Raw genomic sequence first — 15,880 nt, 5'->3', positions numbered from 1 at the left:
GTAGCTGCATGAAGGGGGCGCCAACATGACAATTCCTCTCAAAGTGAAATGATAAATAAGAGAAAACCGCGCAGAGATATTTGTTTAATTAAATGCTCGTGCGCCCCCCACGTGACATGAGAACATGCGGACCGGGGCGGCTGCCCGGTCCGCCCGTGCCTAAAACCGCCCCTGATTAGCAGACTAGGCTGACAGACAATGACTGTCCCACTTTACCACACAAGCTGTCCCACATTACCTGAAAATGATGCCTGAGTCAAAGAGGGGGTCATGTTATGTTTGAAAGTGTGTAGTTCCTAAAATACTATGTATTCCCATTTCATTCCAAAATGTAAATGTTCCTAAGCCCTAAAACAATTTACAGAAACACCACTGGGGTGAGTTAACTGTTTTTTGTAAGTCTACTGGAGCCTCTGCCAAAAAGTCCAACATTACCTGAAGTCACCCTACAAGTTTTGTCTGCCCAAATGTTGTGTAAGATGAGGCCCTCTGAGACTTGCTTAGGTGCACAGACAGCTCATTGCCTGTAAAATGTCAAATGAAAATTGGCCACCACTTTCCATTCAATTATGAGAAACCCCGTCCAATCCAAGCAAAGCTTTCCTTCTTGACTTCTGTGAAATTGATCAATCAAACTCAGTGAAAAAAATTGTGAAAGTTCAGACAAGAATTAGAGGCACCGTTTCTCATATTAGAATTTATTTAGTAATATTTTCTAGTCAAGCTTTAATGCACTAGACTCTTTCTGAGAATAGCAGATGTTCAGTGTCCCTGTATAGTGCCACAGTTGGCTTTGACGTGACACAATTATTTAGCACAGAGTACAACAAATACCAGATGGCACAATGAATCAACGCATTCACAATCTCATACTCTCAAGTAATATTTTATTAACTGACAGTGTTGACTTTGATTTGTCCTTATAGCAGACTTTGGATTTACAAAGATGAGAGCAGAATGTCCCTCTGCTTAGAATTTTCTATCCCTTGGTACTTTCACTTGGACACAGTGGTCACATTTTACTGATAGAATGCTCGGTGGCTCTACTAGTCAGTTTGTGGTCTGACTTTAGTACCCTTTTTGCGGTCATCCCCTCCTCCTATTTTCCTCCTGCTCACCCCTCAACACCCCACCGCATTTCCACCCCCCTCCCCTTCCCCACCTTTGAGTCCCGTTTCTTTTTCCTCCTTTCCATGTTCTCTCGTTTTCATCCTCCTTCTCCATCACTTCCTCCCAAAGCGGAACCCAAAGCCCCCCTTTTCCCTGTTGAAGGCCTGAAGACCTCCAGCAATGGACGTCAGGGCCTCGTTCCTCTTCCCCCCCACCTCCCCCTCTTCCTCCCCTCCTTCCTGATAATGCAGGGTTTCCATTGGGTGCCCCGGAAACGGCCCCAGTGGCCTCCTCTCCAGCTCCCCTCTCTGGCCCCGTCGTATGGCCTCCTGTCCCCGGACGTCCTCCACCCCCAGCTCCCTGAAGAGGCCCAGGCGGGGGTCTCCAGGCCCCACGCCGAGCAGCGGGCCCCAAGGCCGGAGGCTCCCGGGGACATCTAGAGAAGCCTGGAGCTGGAGTAAAGCAGCCTCCCAGTTGGGGTGCTCCAACGTGGGGAGGACGGCAGCAGGGAAGTGGGGGTGTGTGTTGGCCCCCGGCGCGGGGATCAGGAGGACCAGGGAGAGAAGGGCGAGCATGGGCTGTAAGGTGCCCAGTTGGTAAGATGATAGCCTCATCTGAAGAAATTAAAGGGGAAATTCACAAGTTATTCAAAGTAACCAAAAAGCTTTTTATATCCGGGTGTTGGAAACACAGGGAATACAAAGCTGACACTACCCGTGCATGTTGATTAAATTACTTTAATGTCTTGTTAATCAGAGGACAACCCCCCTAAGTACCTACAACATGACCACTACACAATGAGTCACATACACTGTGGACCAAGGTAATTATCAGTATAGTGGGGATACAGACCACATTTACCTACTGTATGAAATCTAACATGTTCTATATGTTCTCAATACCTAACCCAAACAGAAAGACAATAAAAAGTAAAACTGAAGTGAAACTCATAAATACAACTTCAACCACACTTATAAACCCCAGTCACTTATTTGATCTATTTCGGTGGTTTACATGACATGATATAATCTGAGAAGTACCTTACCTTTCAGTGTTTGTCTGTGTCTGTCTCCTCAGATTGGCTCTCTAAGCCTTTAAATACTCATCGTAGCTGATATCAGTTGACATGTCCACAGCTTGCGCCATTGCTGATTGGTGCTTAGACCCTCTGACGCACTCCTTGCAATGCATCCCTCCATCACTTACATTCTTCCATCTTGGAAACAGGGGCCGTTTAACCGAGGAACCCGCTAGCGTGCCAATTACTGTTGCTTGATTGTCGGTCTGGTGTGGCAATTCATTAAGGTTTTTGTAAGAAGTACGAAAACAGTTTGTCGTCATTACGATGGTTTCACTGGGGGGATGCAGACACACCTGGAAGAATTCCATTGTTTTCTGGGCTTCTCCTCACCTCGATTCAGATCCTTTGTGGGCCGCGATCGTCATCTCTCGGTCGGGACCGTGAAATCATATCTGTTGTGTTTATTCTGTAGAGGTGGGGTCAGAAAGCCATGACCTGTGAGTGAGTTAGAACACTTTCCAGGTTGCTAAGGTTAAGGACATAATTATTTATTTACAAGCCAGAGAAACTCCCCACAGCTGACAAGGGTTATGTCTGAAATCTTAGTGTTTTAAATCAATGTTATTTGGGTGGCTTTGTTTAGTTTATAATGTACGGTGTTGGTAGATGATGATGCCGGTGTTTGTGATCTCAACAGGTAGCTAAGCCAGGTCCATGTCTCATCACTCAGCTCCACTCTGCTCCCCAGGTCCATGTCTCACCACATAGCTCCACTCTGCTCCCCAGGTCCATGTCTCACCACATAGCTCCACTCTGCTCCCCAGGTCCATGTCTCATCACTCAGCTCCACTCTGCTCCCCAGGTCCATGTCTCATCACTCAGCTCCACTCTGCTCCCCAGGTCCATGTCTCATCACTCAGCTCCACTCTGCTCCCCAGGTCCATGTCTCATCACTCAGCTCCACTCTGCTCCCCAGGTCCATGTCTCATCACTCAGCTCCACTCTGCTCCCCAGGTCCATGTCTCATCACTCAGCTCCACTCTGCTCCCCAGGTCCATGTCTCATCACTCAGCTCCACTCTGCTCCCCAGGTCCATGTCTCATCACTCAGCTCCACTCTGCTCCCCAGGTCCATGTCTCACCACATAGCTCCACTCTGCTCCCCAGGTCCATGTTTCATTACTCAGCTCCACTCTGCTCCCCAGGTCCATGTCTCATCACTCAGCTCCACTCTGCTCCCCAGGTCCATGTCTCACCACATAGCTCCACTCTGCTCCCCAGGTCCATGTCTCATCACTCAGCTCCACTCTGCTCCCCAGGTCCATGTCTCATCACTCAGCTCCACTCTGCTCCCCAGGTCCATGTGTCATCACTCAGCTCCACTCTGCTCCCCAGGTCCATGTCTCATCACTCAGCTCCACTCTGCTCCCCAGGTCCATGTCTCATCACTCAGCTCCACTCTGCTCCCCAGGTCCATGTCTCATCACTCAGCTCCACTCTGCTCCCCAGGTCCATGTCTCATCACTCAGCTCCACTCTGCTCCCCAGGTCCATGTCTCATCACCCAGGTGCATTGTATGTTTCTGTGGAACTATGGGGTGAACAGGTTCTGTGGCACACACCATGCTGGGTTTGTTATAGCAGAACAACACCGTAAAGCATTTACTTAAGGGCGTCAGATGGCTGAGCGGTTAGGGAATCGAGCTATTAATCAGAAGGTTGCCAGAAGGTTGAAGACGTGCCAAATTATGTTGTGTCGTTGGGCAAGGCACTTTACCCTACTTGCCTCGGGGGAATGTCCCTGTACTTACTGTAATTCACTGTGAGGGCGTCTGTGAAATGACTAAATGTAATGAGTTCAGATTAATTCAAGATCAAAGATCTTATAAGTCATCTAGAAAGAGATCCTGGAGACGATGCCAATGTTTACTGATTTTATGCGATAGACCAAAACAACCAGACATGGCCGACATTTGTTGCTTTTATTGACACACAAAGTATGCATAGTGCAAGTCATGTGAACTGTAGTGCAGGGAGACATGCATGATGTGCAAAAGACAGAAACATTTACAGTGACTTGTAGGGTATAGTATCAGTTCAAACACAACGTTTTAGCACACTGTATTCTAGTAATAAACACCTGAAATTGTTTTTAACTCTACTTATAAGACATGAGATATGATGACATAACTTCATAAAAAATTAAAATAATACAAACTATTGTGTTTATCATAGTTATATCGTTTTGTGCTAAATGTTTGTGCAATTCAGCTAAACTTGACCTTGAAATAAACAGTCATCACACCGTGACATAACATGAGGTGTCATCTAACTCCACAAAGCCTAAGAGTAACAAGGTGTTCAAGTGCTGTTTAAGTTCAGAGCCCCCATCTCTCCCCACCATGCACTCACCAAGGTCAGAGGTCATCAGAGAAGGACAGGCATGGTGCACCATGGCATCTGTAGTCCAGGTACAAGGAATCTTTCAGCATCAACGATTGGTCGGTGGGGCTCTGGGGCGGGTCATTGAGAGGGGCTGTGAGGAGCGAGAGTTCTAATTGGTTGATGGTGCTGGTCTGGAAGGCCCGGGGCTGCTGGGGGGAGGGGCCGACAGGGGACAGGGATGCGGTTGCCATGGTGTCGGACCTTGGGGGAGCAGGTGAGTTGCTCTGGGACTCGTCTGCCGAGAGGGCCCGTCTCAACTTGGCCCTGGCATTCTGGAACCATACCTACAAGTGTGTGTGAGTGAGACAGAGTCACATAGACAATGAGATGGCAAAACAGAAAGCGAGACAGCCAGAAAGTTAGTTCAACTTTCTAGGTAAGCACAACGTCCACTTGTTATAAACTGCTCACAAGGATGTTGTTGTTGAAATCCATGGCAGGGTGGTTTCCAGAGGAATGCATTGCAGAGGGAGGAGTCTTACCTGCAGAACTCTCTTGGGTAGACCGGTTCGGTGAGACAGACAGCTCCAGTCTCGGCCATCCGGGTTGTGCTTCTGAGCGAAATACGACTCCATGGCACGCAGCTGCTCGCTGCGAAAACACGTCCTGATTCGCTTGGTTCGCCTTTGCGCCCGCCCTCTAGGGACTCCATCGTCCAATCGCGGCTCAGGGCTACTGACTGACTCCTCCCCCTCCCCTGTTTCAGAGGTGTGGCCAAATGAGTTGGCATGTGAGTTGCAGTGGGGCAGTTACTGTACATCTACAAAGCAACATTAAGCACATGTTTTTATAGTTTGTCTTTAAACAGCCGAACCAAGGATTTGTAAATCGCAGCTTTAAGTATTCTAAACATTGGATGTTAGGGTAGACATCATTAAAGCAGACTTATCTTAAGCAGACTTGATCTATTGCTGTGTCATCCTTGGTCCTTTCTAACTCACCTTCTCCAAGGGCCTGTTTGAGGTACAGGTTGTGTGGGGGGGTGGTCCTGACCGTGCTGTCGTCGTGGTAATGAGACTGACAATAGACACTCTCGCCCTGCAGGCAGTACAAGTTGCCAGGCAACAGCGTGATATCACACTCCTGTGGAGTTGCCAGATGAGTAGGATTTATATAGTGCATAGGTCAAATACTTCTAATTTGGCAGAATGATTCAAGTGTCCTTTATTTATCTCACCCTTAGCAATTACAGAAATGAGAAATAGACAAATCCAATAAGTGCCCACTCTCTGAGTAAAAACAAACACCTCAATAGCTTTCAAATACCGTCAAGTAGCTAATCAAAGACCAATGTCAGATCTAGTACAAGGTCAGAGATACAAAGTAAGGCCCAAATGAATCAGATCTAGTTCAATCTGTATCAATTTGTAATATTGCAAGCTCACGCACTGTAAACTACAGTGAGAAGATAGACATTTCACCAACCTGACAGGAAAAGCACTCAGGGTGAAAGGTCAGCTCACCAGACCTCATGACCATTGTGGACGAGGGGATTGGCTGGGAGCAGCGGGCGCAGCGTCCAATGCTGAAAATTCTGGCCAGGGTTAGACATGACATCACTTATTTTGTGATTATTATCATTTGCACTTTTATTTGTTAGTTGTTTATTGTTAGTTATAAGTACAGCAGACCAGCCATGTTACTGGATGGCCACCATCCTGTAGGCCTCAGCCAAGTCCTGAGTGGGAGTAAGTGGAAGATTCCCATTGGGCCGGGCTAGTTGCTGGGCCACAAGGGCCAGTGACAGGGTCGATAAACACCATTTTAAAATCAACAAATCATATACTCATGTAGGTTACACTCTTGGGGGGAGCGGGTCAGTAATTTTAAATCTCCTATAGGCTAATAGGTTGTGAACTAAAGTGAGCTGCTCTGAGGCACCAAAATCCTGGGCTGAAAATGAGTCCCACTCTGGCCCTGGCCCCAGTTCTGTCCCTAATCTAGCATACCAGATTCAAATGATGTTGGATGAGATAAATCAATGAATGTAGGGAGCCTTCATCAGGATGGGTATATATATCAGTGGTGGAGCACTGGACTGCCAATCAAGAGGTCACAGCACAGATTTAAACCCCCCCCCCCCGTACTTCAGTAAATGCGACTGCGAAACGAATACATTAAGTAAACACACCATCGGATGAAATAATACATTATTGATTTGCGACCAGTGTTACAATTGACAGCAGCCTGACCTGCAGTAATCCTGCTGGCAGAAGATACTGCCGTCTCGACAGTAGAGAGTCGGGTATATTTGCAGCTCACAGTGGCATTGGCTGCAGCGGAGACACGCTTCATGCCATGCCCGCCCAGCAGCCAATAGGACGAAGCGGTCACAAACAGGCCCCCCACAGCCGGCGCACACCATTAGCTCATCAATAGATGTGGGTGGAGACTAGAAACAAGACACAAAAAGGAAGTCCATGGTTGAGTCTCGAAAGTCTCCGCTTAAATCCTCAACCTGACTATTATGGAGAAAAAAGCATTTGGGCCTACTATGGTGATTTTCTGTGAGTAGATTGTTTGTCACACAAATATTTCACCAGGCTCAGGATTCATTTAGAAACTGAGTGTTTTCAATAATGACTTCAGAGTTAACACATTAAAGATACTGTAAGACAGAACCTGTTTAGGAAACTAGGGACTTGACTAACTCTTATGTGATTGGCTGAAGCATTTTCTTCTCCCACATGGCTAGTGACTTGAGCCTCGGTCTCTGCCCCATCTGAGTTGTTGCCATGGACACTGCCATACAACAGGCCCTCAAGGGTGACATCGTCTTGTGACATCATCCCTGGGGACAGAGGTAAAAGAACAAGATTTGAACATTGACCCAAGAAGCTAACTACAATAACAGAAATATTGAAAAATAATTTTATTTGCATAAGGACACAAGATACAGTATATATACACACACACATTAGTTTTTGGCAAATTTACCAAGCATATCGGGAGCTATGTCACATTCAATATTTACAAATTTCAGGGAAATGTAACATTTCAATTTCACTACATCTGGTAGAACCAAAGTCAAACTATCAAGTTTACGACATTTGAGTTGCAAATTGGCTTACCATGCAGGATGAGTTACAACCAAGTCACAATGCTTCCTGTGAAGCCTCGGACTGGATCACATTCAGAAGCAGCCTCCCTTCTGCGCCTGGGCACTCAAAGTCCTGAGATAAAATCCCCAAATTCTCCTCTCTACACACATTAAACTCCACTCTAACTCAAAGAAACATTTGCTAGTTTAAGTTCTCCAGGGTTCTTGCTAACAACATGCTCTGCCTCGGTTCCGCAGTTCCAACTGACGCGTCGTTTAACAGCTTGCCTCCTAAATGGTCCCCAGTCTGCGTTTCAGTCCCAGGTGATGTTCCAGAACACTTGTAAACAGAACCGACAGGTGCTTCGCGACGCAGGTGGGAGAAGATCTGATTGGCTGCAGGAAGGACAGGTGGGACCGAGGCACCAGGAAGCTGTCCCCAGGGACCAATTAAATCCAGAGAGCCAACACCAGGGCACCTGGGTCCAGCTTGAAGATACCACAGACTGAAAGGTGCTAGACCATGTGTCCCACTACCCCCTCTAAAACCTAGGAGCTGTTTTATTGTAGGCAGTTACATAAAGACACAACAATTATCTTCACCAGTAACACACCATTTCACACAGGCTTTAAATCAAACTCCTTTTAACAGTTTTGCATTTAAAATACAACATTATTTACATGAAAATACAACATTGCTTACTATACAATATTAATACATAAATGTCTCTCTGTCAACAAACAGTCTACAGGTACAACAATAAAACGCTGCTAACCAGGTCCTGTTTGCATGGGAACGTGTGATTAAAGAATGAAAACACAAAGTCATGAACCCTAAGTGCTTGAAATGCAGATACTGTCACAATGCATATGCCAGTTCAGGTGGATGGATCAGAGGAAGTCTGTAGAAAAAGATCTAGTTAGTGATGCTAAGCATCTACAATTATCAGGGCTTCAAGGAGATAAGGCATAAAGGCCTCATGCAGGGCTCACGTAGCACCAAAAAGCATTGATTTAAGCAAAATGTGTGTCCGTTTCAAACTTGGAACAGAACATGAGTCTTTATAATGTCCACCTCCGGAGTTTTTGATTCATTACAAGCCTTAAGAACTAAGGCGGTTAGAAGATTGAAAAATAAACAAAAATAAATGCATCGTGCTCAGTGCTGATGTCCCGTCTGGAGGCCCCCCCCCCCCCCCCCCCGCCCCCTCAGAGACTCTCCACCCCGCGGATACGTCGGACCAGCTGCAGGTCACGGGGGAACAGGGTCACACGCTTGGCGTGGATGGCACACAAGTTGGCATCCGAAAACAGCATGACTAGGAAAGCCTCTGCAGCCTTTGAGGGGTGGAAAAGGACATGTGTGGATGGAAGAAAGAGAGAAACAAAGTAGAGAGAGAAGAGAGAGCATGAGGCAGTGAGAGAGTCAATGCAGAGAAGGAATGCAGAAGGAAGAAACAGAAAGATGGGAATGTTGATTTATTGTTTAGTCAACTCTATAACAAACATATTTTTGCACCCCAGCGTAAAACCATGAAGCACTTCCGTAAATAAGCAAATATAAATAAACAAGAGCCCGTTTACCTCCTGCAGGGCTTGGAGAGCCAGCCCCTGCCACCTCATGAAGTCTCTGGCGTATGTCTCGCACACCTCCCTCACCTGAGGCACCCAAAAAGAACGGTTGGGAGAACATGATTATGAAGGAATGGGTGGGGGGGGGGAATGGGGGAGTTTATATTAATGATATATATTTTTTGTTGTTGTTGTCAGGCTTACAGAAACCTACCAAACGTGAGAAAGGACCCTTCCTCAAAAGCAGGTTGGTGCTCTTCTGATACTTCCTGATCTCCATGAGAGCTTTGGTTCCTGGACGGAACCTCCTCTTCTTGCGAGGCGAGGCACCAGGTGCTGAGGTGGGGTAGAAATGGTACTAGCTTCACCAGTTGAATATTCTGTTCAAATGGTACTAGCTTCACCAGGTGAATATTCTGTTCAATTCAATTCACTTAATTCTGAAGGAAAGTGTTCAGTTAACATTTTCAAGAAGTTTCCCATGACACTTTCAGTATGGTATGGTATGACTGGCAGGAATTGCGCCATACACGCACCTCCCTGTGGAAGTCCAATTTAAAAGATGTGCTGTCTATGTCAATAATACTGATCTATGAAATAATATTTTACATGCCAAGAAGTTATGACAATTTGATATTTGTGCAAGTATTGTGCTACCGTGTGTGGTGACTTGGGGGCTGTGTTCAAAATACTCTCATCCATAAACCTAGCATTTGAATTTTAATATGATCCTGAACATAACTTAATCCTTTCTTATTGCAATGTTATTGGTTTTGGGGAGCTCTAGTAATTTATTCTCAGTTAAGGAAAAACACAGAATGTTAAAATAATTTCCCAGGACATTTTACTCTTTCTCTAGGGTTCCATGACTGGAAAATGGTCAACTGTTGGAGGCGTTGAAATAGTATGTTCTTATGTTTCGGTTCGAGCTAGATCTGCGATTTAACGCCGTCTTTCTTCCTCATGCTTCTCCCTCCTCACCTGAAGGACCGCTCCTGCGCGGGGAGCGGGACACGGACGGCCCCGGCGGTGGCAGTGGTGAACGACGCTTCGGCGTGTTGCCTTTCCGTCGGCTGACAGATGTGTCGCGGCGCATCTTCAGACACCGAACCTGAGGACTAATCATCACTACGTTAATATTCTATCTGTAGGTAGGACAAACTCCGAATGTAATCACAAGAGTAGGGTGACCATATTATGGTTTAACATGATTCAAAACATGGTTGAATGCAAACATGGATGAATGCAAACTGTTGTAGCTACAGTGGAAAAAAGCACTTACAGCAATACATAAATATGATATATCGTTTGGGCATTGTTTCCAACACGCTGTCACTTGCTGCTACAGTCAAGCAACTGTTTGATACCGACCGAAACAACGCTTCGCTTGTTTGCGGATTGACAGACAGGGTTTTGGCCAATGGTTGCGACAAGCCTCTAATAATCGACCTATTGTAGTACGAGAAGGCGGGACTTACAAAGACGGGTTAGCAATATAAACATGCGTGCACAAACAATGAAGTAAGACCGACATTATAATGCAACTAAAGCCGAATCACGGACATTTCCTCAAATGTAGAAAACCTAGCCGGACGCTTTTAGGTCCGAAAAAGTCAGGGATAACAGGAAGTATGGCCACCCTACTACACAACAGTTCCAAGTTTCATCAAAGCTAAATAAAAAAAGGTTTTAACAGTGCAACAAAAACATAGCTGTTTGACAATGTGCAATGGATTATTCACTGACGCTATTAAGTACATTTACTTCCTGAAACAGTAAACGTTCGCTGTTTCATTGTAGCATTAGCATAATTAGCATATGCGCAGAAATTGGGGATAAATACGTTTTCGATCGTTTAAATGAAAAACGCGTCACATAAAACAGCCAAAATAAAAACAAAATGAGTTACAAAATAAGTTAACTAGCCAAACTGTTTTGAACGTGCCTGTATACTGAGGGTGATTGTGCAGGGAATCCTGAACACAGCAGATAGGTTAGCTAAACTCGACGCACATGTTGCACGCTAAACAAAGTTAGCAAGCAACATGTATTTCGGCCAATCGTATACTTACCAATTGGTTAAAAAGGCTGGATCTGCTGGATCAATGAATCGGGAAGCAAACGGACTCAATGCTAGCCCTTCAGCAAGACTGAGAAAATCACTCTAAAATACAACCGAGAACCAAGTAGAATTCAAACCACGCGCTGCTCCGTTGTTTCCTTGCTGAGCCAATAGATGCAGCGGATCTGTGTCGAGAGCATACAGTTGAACGATAATTGGACGAATGCTGTTTAAAGGGCTGAGGTTTGTTGTGTTCCGTTAATTATTAGTCTCCGGAACGTTTCACATATCACTATAACTACATCTAGCCTATGCCCAGTTTCCCAGCCTAGTCCTAGCCTAAACACGTTTACAATGGAGATCTTCATATGTTATTTGTCTTACTTTTGGACTAGGCTTAATCCATGTCTGGGAAATTGGGTCATACTGAAAAAATACATACCTATCTGAGAGGGTACCTGGTACACCAGATCAATAAAACCAGAAAATTCCTATTCTAGTCTAAAGCACAAGTGGTGCACCCGTAAAAAAACACACCATTTGACAAATTAAAACAAGTTTTTGTATTAGCAACACAAAATCAAATCTAAGACCGCTGTCATGACACAAGTAAATACAACTTCTCAAAATGCAGCCCTATGCAGAATACAATTCGTTGACTGTTTAAAATGCATGACTTTCATCAAGCCTACGGTACGTTAGTGTTTCACTGAGTGTCCATGAGACGCACAGACTCCTCCACAACGTCCAATGGGAGGGGTGTGATTGTCTCCGTCAGAACTGCTGTGGTTCCAGGCTTGTACTTGTACTGTCCCTCTCTGAAAACAAGAAGAGGAGAAGGATTGGGATGTGAACCAACGCGCAGAGCAAAGCATAAATGTCGAGCGAGTACGAAAGAGAGAGTGATAAGGAGAAAGAGAGAGATGCAAAAAGGAAGTGACAGAGCAAAAGAAAGAGAAAGCGGGAGTAAGAGAGATGAGAGAGGACAAAGAAAGTGTGTGCACACAAGACAGAGACAGATCTCACATCTGCCCTCGATGAACACGTATGTCAATAAACTTAGGCTTTGATAGGAAAATGACAATGATCAATCAAGTAAAAAACAATCCAAACTCACTTTTTCCCCTTCTTTACGGGCTGGTCAAAGGCCCTGTGATACGTCACGCCGGCCTGAGTGATGATGCACAGGTCCACGTTGCTGCCTGATCCCAGATCACAGAAGATCCCCGCGGTGATAGCATCTCTCACCAAACACTTAGCCTCCTCCAGCTGGAGGGCAGGATGTGCGGAGGGAGGAGGGGGAAGGAGAGAGGAGAAAGGGGAAGAGAAAAAGAAAGAGGAGGAGGAGAGGCGGGGGGGAGAGAGGAGAGGCGTGTGGAGGCAGGGAGGGAGGAGGGGAGATGGGGGAGGACATAGAGGGTGGACGAGGGGGAGGGGAGCAGGGGAAGAGAGAGGAGATGAGGTATAGTGGAAGCGAGGATGAGAGGTGGGCAAACTTTTCATTTGTTGTTCATCATTTTATGGTCTGACAACCAGTATCTCTCTCACTCAGGTGGAGGAGAAGAGATACAAGGGCAGAACCAAATATGATCTGTCGTTGAGTTAAACAACTTGTTTTTACAGAACAACTGAAATGTATCTCACCTCCATGTTTGACTTGTACCTGTCCTCAAAGACAGAGACAGCTGCAGCAGCTCCCGAACCTGTAATGAACATGTGACCATCCTGAGATTTCCAATACACGTAACTGTGAGAGATGTAAAGGTGTCGTCTACAGTGCCTGGCAGGAAACAGTATACTCATGCTCAGGGGTGACCACACCTTTGTGGTTGCTGCTCCCTGACTGTGTGGAACAGCATTCCATAGACTCTTTTAATTCCAGACTTAAGACTTATTTTAATTGGCTAGCATCTGAAACCTGATTTGGCTGACTTTTGGCCTGTGCCTGGCCTGTTGTTCCCGTGGGCTGTCTTGTTTAGGTTGGTGTTTCATGTATTTTGTGATTTTTACTCGTCTGTGCAGTACTTTGGTCAATGTTTTTTGTTTTTAAATGTTCTTTATGAATGAATTTGTATTGTATTGATCTGAAATGAATCTGAACAATGTGACAAGATCTTGACTTTTCCACTTCCTCTGACTAATCAATGTTGAATATATCATATATTGATCCTAGTTTAATATGTGGTCAAGTAAAAGTGGCCCTCCGAATCAGAGAACTCTAATATAAACCCAAGCCGAGTTGGGCTCCACAAGTGAAATATATATTATCCTTCCAACAGTAAACAGATCCTAAATTGAGATGAGGAATGAGATTCTGCCTGATTGCCTGTCTGTCCTACAGGGAAGAGGACAGGGGGTAGAGGATCAGACCAGAGGTGGTTCTCCAGGGTAAGCTTACCCATGGTGAGGAAGGGCAGCTTGTCGTACGACCCGTGAGGGTACACGCTGAAGAGATGTGCCCCAGTCACGTCGACTCCCCCAACGATGAGAGATGAGCCGATATGACCCTGGTACCTTAAACCCAGAGGGCGTACAGTTACACAGGAACATTAGCCCTCATATGTCCGACTTATGTGAACAGGGTTTTCCTGATAATTCTACAGGCCACCACACACACAACACTTGGTTTTTAGTCAGGCAAGGGCAACAATCGCTTGCTGACTGTGCTGGCCCATTCAACACAACAGAAGTGATTGTATTTTGTGAGTTTTCCTGCGTCGGTCGCCCGTGAATTGCTTGCCTGCAGTGTATGATGGCCTCAAGTGTCAGTAGATTTTTTCACACTGATTCATTTGTCATTTCTGATTTCAGTTTCAGGTTAAGCGATGAAGCAAATTTCCACTCTTGGATGACTAGCAAGCCGTCACACCAAGCTTTCATGAACACACACACCTCCCCCACCTACCTACTCTCTCTTTCGCACGTCCTTCTCTCTCTCTTCCTCTCCCGTTGAATCTCACCTGAACAGCATCTGTTTCAGCTGCCGCGTCACCGTGACGACGAGAGGCGGGCGCCCGGTGCTGAGGGAGTGCAGCTCCACGTTGGACGACATCATCTGCGTGGTGACCTCGGCGTCCGCGGCCACGCCCGCCCCGCAGCAGCTGCAGAAGGTCAAAGGTCACACTCACGGCTACGGGGACAAACCCGAGTAACGTATCGTGATTCTTGACACTTTCATCAATACTTATAGTGACGTATTGGGGGGGTTTTGACCACAGAGACTCAATCTCCAGTCAAATGCTCTAACCCTACCACTGAGCTATAACCCCCCCCCCCCCCCCCCCCCCCAACCGTCCCCTCCTTTATGGGTTCAGGGGCTAAGTCAAGGGAGTAGTGTAGGGTAGAACATACTCAGATCCATGGACTATACATATTTCTTAGTTCATGAACGCATTATGCCAAAAAGGACAGAATAGAAAGAGTCACATTTTCAATCTGGGTACAGGGCGGCTCCGAATCACTCACTAGATGTTCGGAGCGATGTAGTGGATCTTCATACAGTTCTTATCGGCCACCACCATGTCGTCTGTGGCTCTGGTGTCCGCTCCAAGAATCACCCCATCCTGAGGCCCGAGAGAAGGGGAGAAAGAGAGAATGTGAAATGGATGATCCTAACAAAACCAAGTTATCATTTACAATACCTGTATTAAAATCCTCTCTTGGAAGTCGCTTTGGATAAAAGCGTCTGCTAAATGCATAAATGTAAAAAGAATAGAAATGGCCATGAATAGAATGTTCACTGCAACAAAGCTAAATTAGCTGCCGATGTCAATCATGGCTTCCCCTTTAGTTCCCTGTGATTGTCACCTTGAAGATGATGCCAGCAATAGTAGTTCCCGTCTTCCTGGCTTTGGGTGCAGAGAGGCCTTGCTCTGACAAGCTCCCCTCCAACACAGCATTCCTGTCAAACAAATAAAGAATAGTGTGTAGTCTACTTTAGACCATGGGGTTTAGGCTACTTCCCTGATGGCAATAGGTGTGACAGCTTAAGTTATCTTACTGGTAGTTCAATTAAGATAGTACACTACGCACACGTGTGTTAATGTCATCAAATATTTCTGTGATTAATTGCTGTTAGCTTATAAAGCTACGATACTGCGGTAAGTCTTCTCACTTTCATTACACATCTTGATCGAAACTCACCTGCGCGCATTTTCAAAGCAAAAACCTCCACTTGGGGGTTGGCAGGGCCTGGAATGGAGCATCTTTAAATGAGAAAATCCGTCTGCGTTTGGCGAGTCTAAAAGCTCAGGTAAGAGTCTTAGTTATTCGACGTGACTTTTTCACTCGCGTAGGCCTACCCCCCAGTTAGAAAATTCAAACACTGTACGGCAAGCTGTAATGGTTGAATGTGTCAACGTTTTGCGTTGGGAAGATGTCTTTCACTTTCAATTTTACCAAATGAATTCTGGCAAATCAAAATGTCCATCGACTCGACCTGAGGACGAGACAAAATGGATACTACAGTGAAGGTTCATGAGATGTAAAAGTGTAAAAGTTAATGTCATTTATAAAGTTTTATAATGGTAGGCTATATGTATTTAAAGTCATACGAAAGGGATGAAGATTTTTTGTTTCATGTTTCTTATTAAATGTAGCTGTAAGCCATTTAAATTCCCATCCTGCGTTGTA

At 45.6% G+C, this 15,880-nt stretch overlaps 4 protein-coding genes across 5 annotated transcripts; all 4 read right to left on the bottom strand.

Moving 5' to 3' along the window:
- Positions 1 to 1,105: 1,105 nt before the first annotated feature.
- LOC124467290 (pyroglutamylated RFamide peptide) lies at positions 1,106 to 3,420 on the bottom strand. Its single transcript, XM_047019527.1, has 3 exons — positions 3,387 to 3,420; positions 2,156 to 2,597; positions 1,106 to 1,724 (listed from the first exon to the last, which is right to left on the bottom strand). Exon 3 carries the CDS (start codon positions 1,722 to 1,724, stop codon positions 1,224 to 1,226), a length of 501 nt encoding a protein of 166 aa, XP_046875483.1. The 5' UTR covers positions 2,156 to 2,597; positions 3,387 to 3,420; the 3' UTR covers positions 1,106 to 1,223.
- A 548-nt stretch (positions 3,421 to 3,968) lies between these two features.
- LOC124467095 (LIM/homeobox protein Lhx9-like) lies at positions 3,969 to 8,803 on the bottom strand. The gene is made up of 7 exons (XM_047019223.1): positions 7,646 to 8,803; positions 7,226 to 7,365; positions 6,767 to 6,966; positions 6,000 to 6,108; positions 5,516 to 5,657; positions 5,057 to 5,271; positions 3,969 to 4,858 (listed from the first exon to the last, which is right to left on the bottom strand). The coding sequence occupies exons 2-7, from the start codon at positions 7,361 to 7,363 to the stop codon at positions 4,547 to 4,549; spliced, it is 1,116 nt and encodes a 371-aa protein (XP_046875179.1). The 5' UTR covers positions 7,364 to 7,365; positions 7,646 to 8,803; the 3' UTR covers positions 3,969 to 4,546.
- LOC124467114 (histone H3-like centromeric protein A) lies at positions 8,797 to 11,727 on the bottom strand. Of its 2 annotated transcripts, none has more exons than XM_047019248.1 (5): positions 11,259 to 11,727; positions 10,168 to 10,304; positions 9,401 to 9,522; positions 9,199 to 9,273; positions 8,797 to 8,952 (listed from the first exon to the last, which is right to left on the bottom strand). In XM_047019248.1, exons 2-5 carry the CDS (start codon positions 10,280 to 10,282, stop codon positions 8,824 to 8,826), a joined length of 441 nt encoding a protein of 146 aa, XP_046875204.1. In that variant the 5' UTR covers positions 10,283 to 10,304; positions 11,259 to 11,727; the 3' UTR covers positions 8,797 to 8,823. The 2 variants fall into 2 exon arrangements, with proteins under 2 accessions (XP_046875204.1, XP_046875205.1); XM_047019249.1 differs by lacking the exon at positions 11,259 to 11,727 and adding an exon at positions 10,469 to 11,249.
- Positions 11,728 to 11,796: 69 nt separating this feature from the next.
- Positions 11,797 to 15,666, bottom strand: psmb10 (proteasome 20S subunit beta 10). The gene is made up of 8 exons (XM_047019235.1): positions 15,392 to 15,666; positions 15,056 to 15,149; positions 14,714 to 14,811; positions 14,209 to 14,349; positions 13,647 to 13,762; positions 12,893 to 12,951; positions 12,366 to 12,517; positions 11,797 to 12,066 (listed from the first exon to the last, which is right to left on the bottom strand). Exons 1-8 carry the CDS (start codon positions 15,451 to 15,453, stop codon positions 11,955 to 11,957), a joined length of 834 nt encoding a protein of 277 aa, XP_046875191.1. The 5' UTR covers positions 15,454 to 15,666; the 3' UTR covers positions 11,797 to 11,954.
- Between the last annotated feature and the right edge of the window lie 214 nt (positions 15,667 to 15,880).

Source organism: Hypomesus transpacificus, chromosome 4, assembly GCF_021917145.1.
Source record: "Hypomesus transpacificus isolate Combined female chromosome 4, fHypTra1, whole genome shotgun sequence".
Taxonomy (NCBI): Eukaryota; Metazoa; Chordata; class Actinopteri; order Osmeriformes; family Osmeridae; genus Hypomesus; species Hypomesus transpacificus.
This window is presented reverse-complemented; position numbering and strand designations above follow the sequence as displayed.